General features: G+C 33.3%; 2 protein-coding genes across 4 annotated transcripts; both read right to left on the bottom strand.

Annotated features, from left to right (window-relative positions):
• Positions 223–3077, bottom strand: LOC109346231 (pyrrolidone-carboxylate peptidase-like). Of its 3 annotated transcripts, none has more exons than XM_019585669.1 (5): positions 2942–3077; positions 2075–2410; positions 1230–1334; positions 1069–1116; positions 223–691 (listed from the first exon to the last, which is right to left on the bottom strand). In XM_019585669.1, exons 2-5 carry the CDS (start codon positions 2348–2350, stop codon positions 452–454), a joined length of 669 nt encoding a protein of 222 aa, XP_019441214.1. In that variant the 5' UTR covers positions 2351–2410; positions 2942–3077; the 3' UTR covers positions 223–451. The 3 variants fall into 3 exon arrangements, with proteins under 3 accessions (XP_019441214.1, XP_019441215.1, XP_019441216.1); XM_019585670.1 differs by having other exon boundaries at positions 2075–2406; positions 2938–3068; XM_019585671.1 differs by lacking the exon at positions 2942–3077 and adding an exon at positions 2836–2854.
• LOC109346230 (ABC transporter I family member 20) lies at positions 5739–9211 on the bottom strand. The gene is made up of 7 exons (XM_019585668.1): positions 8893–9211; positions 8671–8804; positions 7874–7993; positions 6673–6768; positions 6385–6537; positions 6226–6303; positions 5739–6028 (listed from the first exon to the last, which is right to left on the bottom strand). Exons 1-7 carry the CDS (start codon positions 9062–9064, stop codon positions 5822–5824), a joined length of 960 nt encoding a protein of 319 aa, XP_019441213.1. The 5' UTR covers positions 9065–9211; the 3' UTR covers positions 5739–5821.

Below are 11923 nucleotides of genomic sequence, written 5' to 3'. Positions count from 1 at the left end.
TCCTTAATTATTTCACAGAAACTCAACTTATAATCACTGTCAAACTACACAAGAACTTCCAAAGGGGAATGAAGTAGTTAGTGATATGAGTAATAACACTGAAGTGTAAATGGTTTTACTCGGTCACGCATATCGGATACACTTCATCCAGAAAAACAACCAACAATCAAGCCTTAAACCCCACTAGGTAGGATTGGCTTCATGCAGATGCAAATTACAATAAAAAGTGACAAGGAAATGAACATTTATTCACAAGGTAACACCAAAGATGTCAACATTTAATCAGAAACATTTACTTCTGTAAGCAAAAGCCTCTGATACATGTCATTTTCATTAAAACATTTCCATTTCAAACCAATAACTTATTATTATGACAATTTCAGTCAAGGTACATTCATCCACTTTCATAAGCATATGTCAACACCAGAACAAGTATAAGAGCTGGATGGAGCTAAGATACAGAAGCAAGGATCTCTAACAAGGAAGCAGCGAATTCCATTTGAGTCTCTTCATCAATTGTAGAGAAGAGCGGCACATGCACAAAGAGGGATTTGGTCCCGTTCTGCTCGGAAAATCGAAGGGAATGATAGTAAACATAATTGCACACAAATCTGCCAGCATCATCAGATGTCATTACATTATAACCTTTATTTGCCAAGGCCTTGGTTATCTCCTCCACAGGAAGGGTAGTCTGCACAAAGTTAGGACATAAGACACAAAATTATACAACAACAACAACAACCATATCGCACTAGGTGTGGTTGGCTACATGGATCGAACGACACCATAATGTTTAATCATAAATCATGTTCTCTATGCATACCAATAACTTCGTACCTATTTATGCTTCTATGAAGAGGCAACAACCTGTGAAACTAACAATTCCTCTATGCCTCCCTACTTCTAAGTATTAAAAAATGAAGAGCACCTTAAGATAATTGCAAGGATACAAAATAAATGATTGTCTGTAGGAAAGTAAAACATTACTGTATTAGGACTAAACACAAAGCCCAAGAGTGGACACTATTTTAGGAATTTAAGCGACTTAAATATCAGTGGTCTAATTACCTCCCGTATTCCTGAAATTGGACCATCTGAAGGAACAATTGGGACTTTCTGCAACATAAAAATTGAACTTCAGTGAGTGAGAACAAGGTCCTCAGAAATCATGTCTAGATAAAAGGTTTGATGAAAGAAAGTTTATAATGCGTTCAGTTTTCCAATCTAACCTGGGGCTTCCATCCCATTTCATCAGGGCAGCGGAAAGTAGCCTCGTTGACAGCTTGATGCTCTATAGCAAACCTTGTTGCACCACTGTTAACCCCAAAATGCAGCTGAGTAAACACAATCAGAAACAACCGTAACGTAAGATGCACGGATGTAGAAAAAATAATCAAATGATTACAGATTCAATATTGCTGAATCCAGCAAAGTAAAAAGTCCCAAACAACTAGGCACATTCTTACATGATTTATTATGCCTAAGATATGATCTTTAAGACCCTTGACCTTTCACTGAATCACTGTTATCCTTTTAGGTCAGCACTTCAGACTTAACATTATTTCTAAGGTACTAAGAAAGAAAGTCGAATAGAAGTTTTGTTTTAGTTCTATACAATTTCTTTCAAAGAAATTACAGTTCAGAGTTCAATGATCTTTAATCACAGTTAACTCATCAATTATATGATCATACCTGAACATAAATCCAGCTGATTTATTATCAAGGCACTACTGTATATGCTTTTAATACGATGACTTTGATAGAGTACTAGGCTGCTAGTGATATAAAGTATACATTGTTCCTTACTTAGAGAATATTAGGTTAGTCTGCATTTACTGCAAACTGTAATTAGTATAAGCAGGCGCACAAGGAAAATGAATGAATAGTGTTCGATTGAGCGGCCTACCATGTTAAATTATAGAACATTTTTATTTCTAACTTTAACTGTTGCCCACTCCCCACGAAATAAATATAGGTATATATCTGGATCTGCTTACAGTAATGACAACTTTAGAGAGATCAATAAAAAGAACATAAACTGTGAAGCAGCATATCAAATATATGTTCTACTCACCCAGATAGTTTTGTTGGAGCTTGAAGATTCAGATTCCTTGGCAGTAATGGCAGATTGCAATATCTGGTACAGAGGAACAAGTGCTCCCTGACCAGCAGTCTCAAGAATGTGGCAGCTTCCAATAACTAAACCCTTTGGTAAGCCTTTCTTATTCACATACTCCATCAAGTTATTGACAATCGTCTCCGTCGGATTCTCTGAAACTCCGTGGAATTTCTTGAACCCTGTTACATGAACTGTTGTTACTGCTGCTGCAGGAGGACATTCAGACCCCATTAGGCTATGATTGTAAAGCCGTAACTTTTAGGCTTCGACGATATATTACCTTCGAAATATCTGCATTATATTATGATAAAATTAGAGATAAGGGTATAGAAAAACTGAACTATTTTTCTACATGGCAGATCATATCCAAAGAAATTACATCACAGTCCTAAATCATCTCTACTGAATAAACCATAACTAAAACTTTATAACTCAACCCAAAGGGTAGAATACTGCATCAAATTTCAAAGCTTTACATGAAAATGAAAATTTTATGATTTCAAAAGTGACACAAAACGATGATCGGATGTAAAAAACAAAGGATACACACATCTAATGGTTTTTCAAGAGAAATCATAGTCTCTGGGGTAGCATAGAACATGGGTTAGTTGTGGATGAAGTATAGTATACCCCAAAATAAAAAAAGAAATCTTAAACCCAAACGTGAAATCCTGATGATCACAGAGCTAAAATGATCAAAGACACAAAAATATTACCTTGAAATAGAAAACTACACAATTAAGATGAAGTGATTAAACATATGTTCTGAGAATTAAGGTATAAAGAAAGGAAGTGAAATAAGGGAGAGATAGTTTTCGTTACCAGGAGGAATAATGAGAATCTTCAAGCTTTGAATAGAAGAGAAGACAGACCATCAATCTTATCTACTCAAAGTTGATTAATTGGATTAGATTGAAGAGAAGAGAGAGAAGAAGAAGAAGGCAAAGAGTATAAGAAATACAAAATAATAAATAATAGAAGAGGGGACTGTGTGGGGTCACTTTCAAAAAACAAAAAAGTCATATTGCTGTATAATGTTTGGTACTTTATGAGATTAATATTTAATGTTTTTTTGTTTGTATAAATAAACAATCATGTCTCATACCTTATGATTAAGAGGTTAATGAATGATTACATGAATTAAATTTTCAATTCTTTGGTGTATTGGATGATCTATTAGATCAACATTTTTTATGGTAGAAAATCAAATCTATTTTCACTAACATCATCATTTAGGATTAGTTGAAAAAATTAATTTAAATTTAAAATTTAATAATTAATAACAAGTGATCGAGAAATTCTTAAATTGTGTTGCCTCATACATATAAAATAATATATGTTGTCCCATAAAAAAAATTACTCATCATATTCCAGTATTAGAGAGTACTTTAACCTTTTTCTACCAAGCTAGCAAAAGCGAGGAGAATGAAAGTACAGTATTTAGAATGAATATGACGTGGGATTGGAGTCTCTTATTTATCATACAGGCGATAATGACATATATTATTCTAAAATACATTTTGGTTACATGAAAATTTGATTTTGATGGCATTTTAAAAATTATATGGCTCCATCATTTTTTAAGTGAGTATTGCATAAACTATAATAAGAATAAGTATTGTATTTAGAGCCAGAAGTGGATGGTTTCATCAATGCTGATCTAAACACTGGGGCATATATGCTGAGCTAGAATGCACCAAAATGGCCTATCTTGGCAAGAATTTCTGAGACAGAAGAAAGATAATCCTATGAATCTATGGAGTGCAAGATTGATATGAAGAATTGCATGAAAATTAAAATCATGATATGGAACCTTAGTGGTTGAGGGAAGTTTGGATCGAAATTGAAAAGTCTTGGAAACAAAGGAGAACATGTATGTATGTATGTGGGATCCTCTCAATTACCAGAGAATCCAATACTAGACCCAGATTATAACATGGGTCCAAATTTATTATTTTTTGAATCAAGTAAATTAAAAATAATACATTTTTGTTCATTCCATCACAGGAGAATCAAATACTGGAAAGGAATTATGTTCAATTGAACAAAAGGTGTGAACATAGTTACTCGTTGTCAATTGAGTCTGCGTGCATTTGATACCCTTCTGATCATTCTATCAGATAAGCTATCGGATAGTCTCTTATAGTAAAAAGTTCGTTTGAAAAACATTTGGTATGCTCCTGTTTTTATCTTCACATGCTAACATCTTTGCATATAATATTCTAACTTCCAAATATGTATGCTGACATATGATTTTATCAATACCATTTCTGGAGTAGTTCATGGGCTAGCTAAAAAAATTCTCCGCCCCTGTTTAATTTGCAATTATTTTGCTGTGCTGCTATAGCTTTTATACCTTTGTTAGTGTTATAGTGTACACGCAACGTCTATTAGGTAAATCCCAAATCCCAATGGCTATGCAACAAGCCAACAACATAAAAGGTGATGGGTGTTACTTTTGATATGCGGGTAAGAATATTGGGAAAGGATCATTTCTCCACGATGTTGTCTTATTCTCTATTCATATAACATTCTAATTAATTTAGGATAGAAAATAAGACACTGTTTAAAATAAAAATTTATGTCGGTCACTCTCAAATACTTAAGTCATATTTTTTTAATATGGGGATCAGAATATTAGCACTCTCAAGTACACTAAAGTCTTGTTTTTAGTGCTCTATATTTAGAGCACCAATGTTGGTAAAAAAAAAAAAAACATTTCATGACGAAATAAACACTTTCTCTTTTTAAGTTTACCAACGGGAGAAGCTATTTTTATTCTTATTTTGTAACGTTAAGCTAAATAAATACTGCTTTTAAAGTTATGAGTCAGCATTAAAAAATGCAAAAACATTGTTACAAAAAAGAAATATAAATGTGAGTAGATTTGTGGGATTCATTTAAGAATGAAAATATAATTGCACTATTGGAAGTAATTTTAGCTTAAATTAATAGAAAATGTAAGCAAATATAAAATAATTAATGAAACTCATTTAACAACAAAAACCGTGTTGCACCATTGTTGAGACTCTTTAGTTAACTGTTACTGTATATGATAGCAATTGAGTGTTTTGATTGCAATACACATTTGAAGCGAAATCATTTTCAGTAGACACACACCAACTACCGAGAAGACAAATGATGCCAGTACATCAAAGTGTATTTGTCTGTAGATTTTCTAAACAATTAATAAATTATTATAAATGCTGATCTTGTATGTCTCATCATTGATGAATAATTTCAAAACAATTGCCATTTTAAGCTTTGATTTATTAGTTGTTCAAGGTCGATGATTTACAAATTTCACTTAATTATATAATACGCATTGTTTGGGCATAAAGTTCGCCAATCAATGAATTCCAATAATTCCGTTTGTTATTGAAACTCCTCCTACTTTAGATTAGTGGTGGGACTTAAGCAACAAAAAAAAGATTAGTGGTGGGAATACCAGGCCAATTTATTTATAATCATAACGATAATATTAATATGCCAGAAAGCTGTTATGAACATCATTATACTCCAATACTAATCATAAACTTGATACAAATATCACATGTCGGATACAAGTTTTATATATCTGAGAAGACTGTGATGATTTCTATATAACAAAAAATATATGAGCCAGAAAGCATTGGCAACAAATTTATTTTGAAGTTAAAAAAATTATAAAACAAAAGCACTCACACAAATTGAAATATATCTCTACTGCCTCAATACTCTGTTTGAGCTTAGAACAAAGTTTTCCTCACCGGCAATGGTGGAATTTAGCCGTCCAGCTGCCCAGCCATTATTAATTACTCGGCTTCCGTCTACTGGTTTCACAAATTCAGGAACACCGGCTGCCTTCCTCTCTTTCCTTTTCCTTCTATCTTCGTCTCGTTCTTTCCTCAGCCAACTTTCAACTGTTCTCTGTATGTTAAAAATTATATTAGGCACACTTGTTTTTTCAAATTATTGAAATTGAACTGTTTTGGTCCACAATCAATAGGTGGTATTTAAGGCCATCAGCTACCATGACTCATATTTGCTATAAGTAAGATGCAGTGAGTGAAACATACAAATAACTGGTAAAAACTTTTTAAGTCAAGATAAGGAACACAACTAACCATTAGTGACAATTTGCTAGTTTCTTTTACTTTGTCCATAGGCAATGCTAGTTGCAGCTTTCCATGGGCTACATAAACCTGATAAAAGAACATTAAGACTGGTGAAGGATTATGCTAAAATATTGTAATAGAACATTTCAGAGTGGAACTTGGACATACTATGTTTGTTGGCCAATCCTCCAGACCGTCAAATATATGAGTTGCATAGATAATAGTGGCACCCCTCTCTTCACATTCCTTTTTCAGAAACCTCAGAAGGTCAGCTCTTGCTAGAACATCGAGATCAACTGTTATCTCGTCGAGAAGAAGAACCTAGATGAAGGAGAAACCTTATACATGTATTTGATGAAGCCACAAATATTAAACTACTCCAAACTTAACAAGCATGCCATAAGAAGGATGACGCTATAATGACTTTTCCATACATTAAATAAAAGATTAACATACCTTGAATGGTTTGAGGAGACCCATACAGATTTGCACTCTTCTTCTCTGACCATCAGACACTTTATGCAATCTCCAGGAAAGATTGATATCTAATACCTGCCCAATTTGAAAATCAAAACAGAATTTAAGCAATGATTTTCCATATACAACTAAATACGTATAGCCAGAGAAACCTTCCAGGGAATTAGACATGCATTGAGAACATGAATATCAAGAGAACACAGTGATTTAGTTTTTTGTGGAAACTGGCAATGTGAGCTTAGTCTTTATGTCAACTATCAATAACAAACTAGACACGCATTGAGAACATGAATATGAAGAGAACACAGTGATTTAGTGTTTGAGGAAATTGACAATGGTGAGCTTAGTCTTTATGTCATCTATTAATATCAAAGACATTGACATAAAAGCTGGCATTGATAGTTTAGTTTTTGTGACATCAACCAACATCAAAGTCATTGATATTTGATATAGAAGCAAGTACCATGTTAAATGCATTCCGGTTCCTCTTTTCCAACCTTAATCAGTTTCCTTATATTTATTAACATAAATTCCATTGAGTTATCGAGAGAAACCTTATCTATGTACAGCCCATATGCAAAAATGAATGAAAAAAGTAAAAATTATACCAAAATAACAATGCAAAAACAAGGAAATTTTAGGAAATGAATAAAAGTAAAAATTGCACATAAACTGATATTTACTCAGAATAATGATTATGAATTTATGATAATTGGTATGAATATTCATTTCACCAAAAGCCTTTTTTTGGGTGATTGCCTTATCTTTACTTTTTTTCAAAAAAAAATTCATCCTGATCGCCATTATCTTTCCCTCTTATTAGTTATCAGTTAAATTCATTCGAATTTGTTTATAGCATCACTGTTAATTGTTACTCAAAAAACATAAAGTCACTTTTGTGGCCACTACCCCCTTCTACAGCCACATATATGAACACAAAAAGGAAACAAGTCATCAAGGAACTGTAGTCAATTCGACTAGATAATTGTACAAACGCTAAAAGTAATTATACATTGTTCTGTTCTGATTTGTTTTAAAACTTGGTAAAACAAGTATCGTATGACCCAAAAACTCATCTGATATGAAAAATGTCCATGAATAGCATGTTCAAATATAAATCTATGCAGAAGTGCTAAACATAAGTTACAGATCTAAAGGTTTATGAAAAGATCCATCCAACCTTGATAAGCTCTGCTCTTCTTTCAGGATCAATCCCAGCTACTCCAAATATCATTTTTTCTGCAGAAACATCCATTTGTATTGGAACCTCGAATCCTGCGAAAGCAACATCTCGCCTCCACTGTGCCACAAACCCCCCAAAAAAAGATGGAATCAATTACTAGAACTTAACACTTTCACATATAACTAAAAGTGGATAGCCCCAAATCTCAATATAAAATTTATTATCTATTAAAGCAATCACACTCCTCCCTTAGGTATAGTAAGATTTGGAAACAGAACAGAACATAATAGAGCAGAATGTCCTCTTCTCTTTGGTTTCATCATACTTTTTAACTCTCCTATCCCGTATATTTATACAAATACGTCAAACATAAAACATATTTGTCTTATTCTCTACGATTCCTGGGAGCGAAGGCAGTCACTCACCCGAAAATGATTAGTTCCTTACCATAGTATGAGGAGATACCCTTGGTTATATAAAAAATAATACGTCAAACATAAAACAGAACTCATGCACATGTTTTATTCCACCCCATTCTGGCAAGTAGCAACCTCATTGACTCTCTTTATAGTGTAGGTGTGGTTGTAGAATTAGTGAGAGAAAACTCATAAATTGCAATAGTTCTGTTCTATGAATAAGAGACATAATTTTTCCATATTAAAGCAAGTATTATCCGGAAGTAACTCTCATATCGTCTGCAACATTGTCATTGTTGTCTCCGGAATGATTTAAATAAGTGTAACTGATTAATAATTAATAATGTATATGGTAAATGTTTAGTTATTAATACAAACCTCGCCACCGAGATAACAAAGATCACCAGAAGAAATTAAATTGGTGTCATGAAAAGCTGATCTACCAAGCACACGAACCATATCTGGATCAACCATGTGTTTCCCTCCTAATATCTTCAGAATCGTTGTCTTCCCTATGAAACCAATCAATAACAATTAATTAAATTTCTAATCACAATTAATCAAAATTTAGAGAAATGAAAAAGGGATATTTGAACGAACCAGCGCCATTGGATCCAACGAGAAGGCAACGATCAGAAGAATGAAGGGTTAGGGAGAAATCTTGAATGAGAGGAGTTGAACCCGGAGGAGGATGGCCGTCGATACCTGGGTACGTGAATTTCAGATCTTTAATCTCAACCGTTACATCTGAATTCTTCCCATTAATGCCCATTTTTTCTGTTAACTAATAACTTCAACTTCAACCTCTATCTATGATGTACACAGACATACACATATATATACGTTAGAATTTGAGGACCGCTCAACTGTTTTGGAAGCGTGGCTATTTCTCATACACTCGAAAATCATAACATAACTCGTAGCAGAAGCATAACCCACGAGTTTTCCTTTTCTGTTTTTGTATGTGGTTAAACGGGCCTAAAGCCCAAAACAACTTTATAATAAATATTGCTATTACTTACTGGTGGATATGGGTGGAGGTTTGTCTCATAGATCACGATCAATATGTTACCTAAAATTATATCAAGTGGAAGTGATATGTTTAAAATGTTAGAAAGAGCTTGTCTAGTTTATCCATACTATTTAATGATTCCTTATTCACATTGGTTAGCCCATAAATAAAACATCATAAGTCGGTGGAAGCAAACTCGCTTATTATTCTTAAGAAAATTCATATGTCATGCTCGTTTTAAAATAAACTAATGAGTTTACAGGCTGCCACAACATTGATAAATAATTAAAGAAAAGTAATCGATAAACAAAATAAAGAGAAAATAAATAAGAAGTTAAAGATAAGAGATTTAAAAAAATATTAATATGTTATATAAATTTGAACAAATCACATTATATCACAAATTTTTTTGAGTTATTAAATCACATTACATAATAATTATTTTCAATTTTAATTATTTTTTAAAACATTATGTTTGTGGGCCACCCATATAGTCCAATGGAAATGTTAGCAGACTTGGCGAGCAAACAGGCCGAGCAAACAGGCCGAGCAAAATGGATAATTAGAATAATTTTACATGCCTTCCCAAAAAAATTATGGACTATGTCGGCCAGCTTGCGGACATCGCTCATTTTGCATAATTCCTTAAAATTTTCATCAAATAACACGTTAATTCAAAGCCATAAAGCTGAGTTTGGGATCATCATTCTTCAGGAAGTTTTACCGAGAAATCTAGTTACAATTGGCTTTAAAAATATGATGACGTTGATTTGTAACACTTGGAGTGGAGGTGGGTGTGGTGTTTAGTTGTCCCGGAGAAAGTTAGAATTTTGTGTTGGCTTGCTATCCATGATTCGCTTCCTACAAATGAGCTTCATTTTAAGCGAAAGTTGTCTTTAGTCCTAATTGTTCTTGTTGTTGTGGTCATGTTGACAATCTCCTACACACTTTCACATATAGCAATACCTTGGCCCTTTGTGGTGTCATCTTGGGTTTTGTGATCCTACCTTCTAGAGTAATCGATCTTTCATAAGTTGGATGATGGTTCATTTGAATCTTCCTAATAGTAAGTTGTTCTTGTCGGGTTTTTGGTGGGCTTGATAATGAAGACATAATACTATTTTTGACTCTTTGTCTTGGGATATCAATTTTGTTATTGTTCGAGCTCATTAGGATTTTAGAGACTGGTTAACTATGGATGACTCAAGTACTTCAGATCCTAGCACTTCTGCTTTCAAGTGGTCGGTACCTGTGGATGGACAAGTGAAGTTGAATGTCAATGACAGTTGTTCTATGAAGACCAATTCTATGGGCAGCAGTGGCGCCATTCATAATCATGAAGGGATTTGGCTATTGAGTTTTTGTTTAAGCCTCAGCGTTAGCACTACTATAGAAGCTGAGCTAATGGCGATGGAGCAAGGCCTTCTTTTAGCTTGGGATAAGGGTTTATGTTATATTGTTCTTGAAAGTGATTGTGTGGAGGCCATACCAATTGTCGCTAACCCACTTTCGTGGGTGCGACGAGAAATATGCAATTAAATGCAATAGAGTCGCCAACGATGTTTTTTATAGGGAAAACATGAAAAACCAAAATTTGAAAATATGGTTGATTTGCTCAAAAATAGAAATTGAGTTCGGAAATCGGTTACGGATGAGGAAGGTATTAGGCACTTCATACCGCTCGTTTTAAAAACAGTACCTCAATTAGTTTTGTGGATATTTATTCAAAACATTAATTTTACCATCACATTTATTAAACAAAATAAGGAAAGACAAATTTTTATTTTTTATTTTTTTGTGTCTGACATGGAAATAACTGCTCCTACGTATCTCTAGCTGCAATAGAGAAATCAAGGCTATGTAGTTCTTTCAAAAAAATGTTGATTGATTGATATATTTTATTTATTTTTTTTGTTTTTAAATAATAGGATAAGATAATGCAACAGGGCACTGGTCCCATAGTGGACTACCTTTGCTTGATTTAATTTTGAAAATGGCAACTTAAGGTAATGCGATAGGGCCCAAGTTCCATAGTGCATTATCTCTCATTGATTTAATTAAGTTATTTTATAAATGTCAATTTAGGGTGACGCGACAGGGCACAAGTCTTATAGTGCACTACCTCTCATTGATTTAATTAAGTTATTTTATAAATGTCAATTTAGGGTGACGCGACAGGGCACAAGTCTTATAGTGCACTACCTCTCATTGATTTAATTAGGTTATTTATAAATGACAATTTAGGGTAACGCGTCAGGGCATAAGTCTCATAGTGCATTACCCCTTATTAATTTAATTTTGAAAATGTCAATTTAAGGTAATGCGACAAGGCACAAGTTACATAGTGAACTACCTCTCATTGATTTAATTAAGTTATTTTATAAATGTCAATTTAGGGTAACGTGACAAAGCACAAGTCCCATAGTGCACTACCTCTTATTGATTTAATTTAATTTTGAAAATGTCAATTTAAGGTAACGCGACAGGGCACAAGTCTCATAGTGCATTACCTTTCATTGATTTAATTAAGAAATTTTATATTGCATTTACGTATATTTAACACGTTATTGATTTATATAAGAGAATAATAATAAAAACAAATATAATAAATAATAAATA

The sequence above is a fragment of the Lupinus angustifolius genome, chromosome LG04, assembly GCF_001865875.1.
Source record: "Lupinus angustifolius cultivar Tanjil chromosome LG04, LupAngTanjil_v1.0, whole genome shotgun sequence".
Classification (NCBI taxonomy): Eukaryota; Viridiplantae; Streptophyta; class Magnoliopsida; order Fabales; family Fabaceae; genus Lupinus; species Lupinus angustifolius.
The sequence above is the reverse complement of the archived record's forward strand: the minus strand, read 5'-3'. Positions and strand labels throughout refer to the sequence as shown.

Coding starts and splice junctions, on each gene's coding strand:
- LOC109346231 (XM_019585669.1), bottom strand. CDS start 2,350: ATGGGGTCTGAATGTCCTCCTGCAGCAGCAGTAACAACAGTTCATGTA. Junction 1,335..2,074: donor GCTCCAACAAAACTATCTGG/GTGAGTAGAACA, acceptor GTGTTTACTCAG/CTGCATTTTGGGGTTAACAG. Junction 1,117..1,229: donor AAATGGGATGGAAGCCCCAG/GTTAGATTGGAA, acceptor TTTATGTTGCAG/AAAGTCCCAATTGTTCCTTC.
- LOC109346230 (XM_019585668.1), bottom strand. CDS start 9,064: ATGGGCATTAATGGGAAGAATTCAGATGTAACGGTTGAGATTAAAGAT. Junction 6,538..6,672: donor GTCTCCTCAAACCATTCAAG/GTATGTTAATCT, acceptor TCCTTCATCTAG/GTTCTTCTTCTCGACGAGAT. Junction 6,029..6,225: donor CTAGCAAATTGTCACTAATG/GTTAGTTGTGTT, acceptor TTTAACATACAG/AGAACAGTTGAAAGTTGGCT.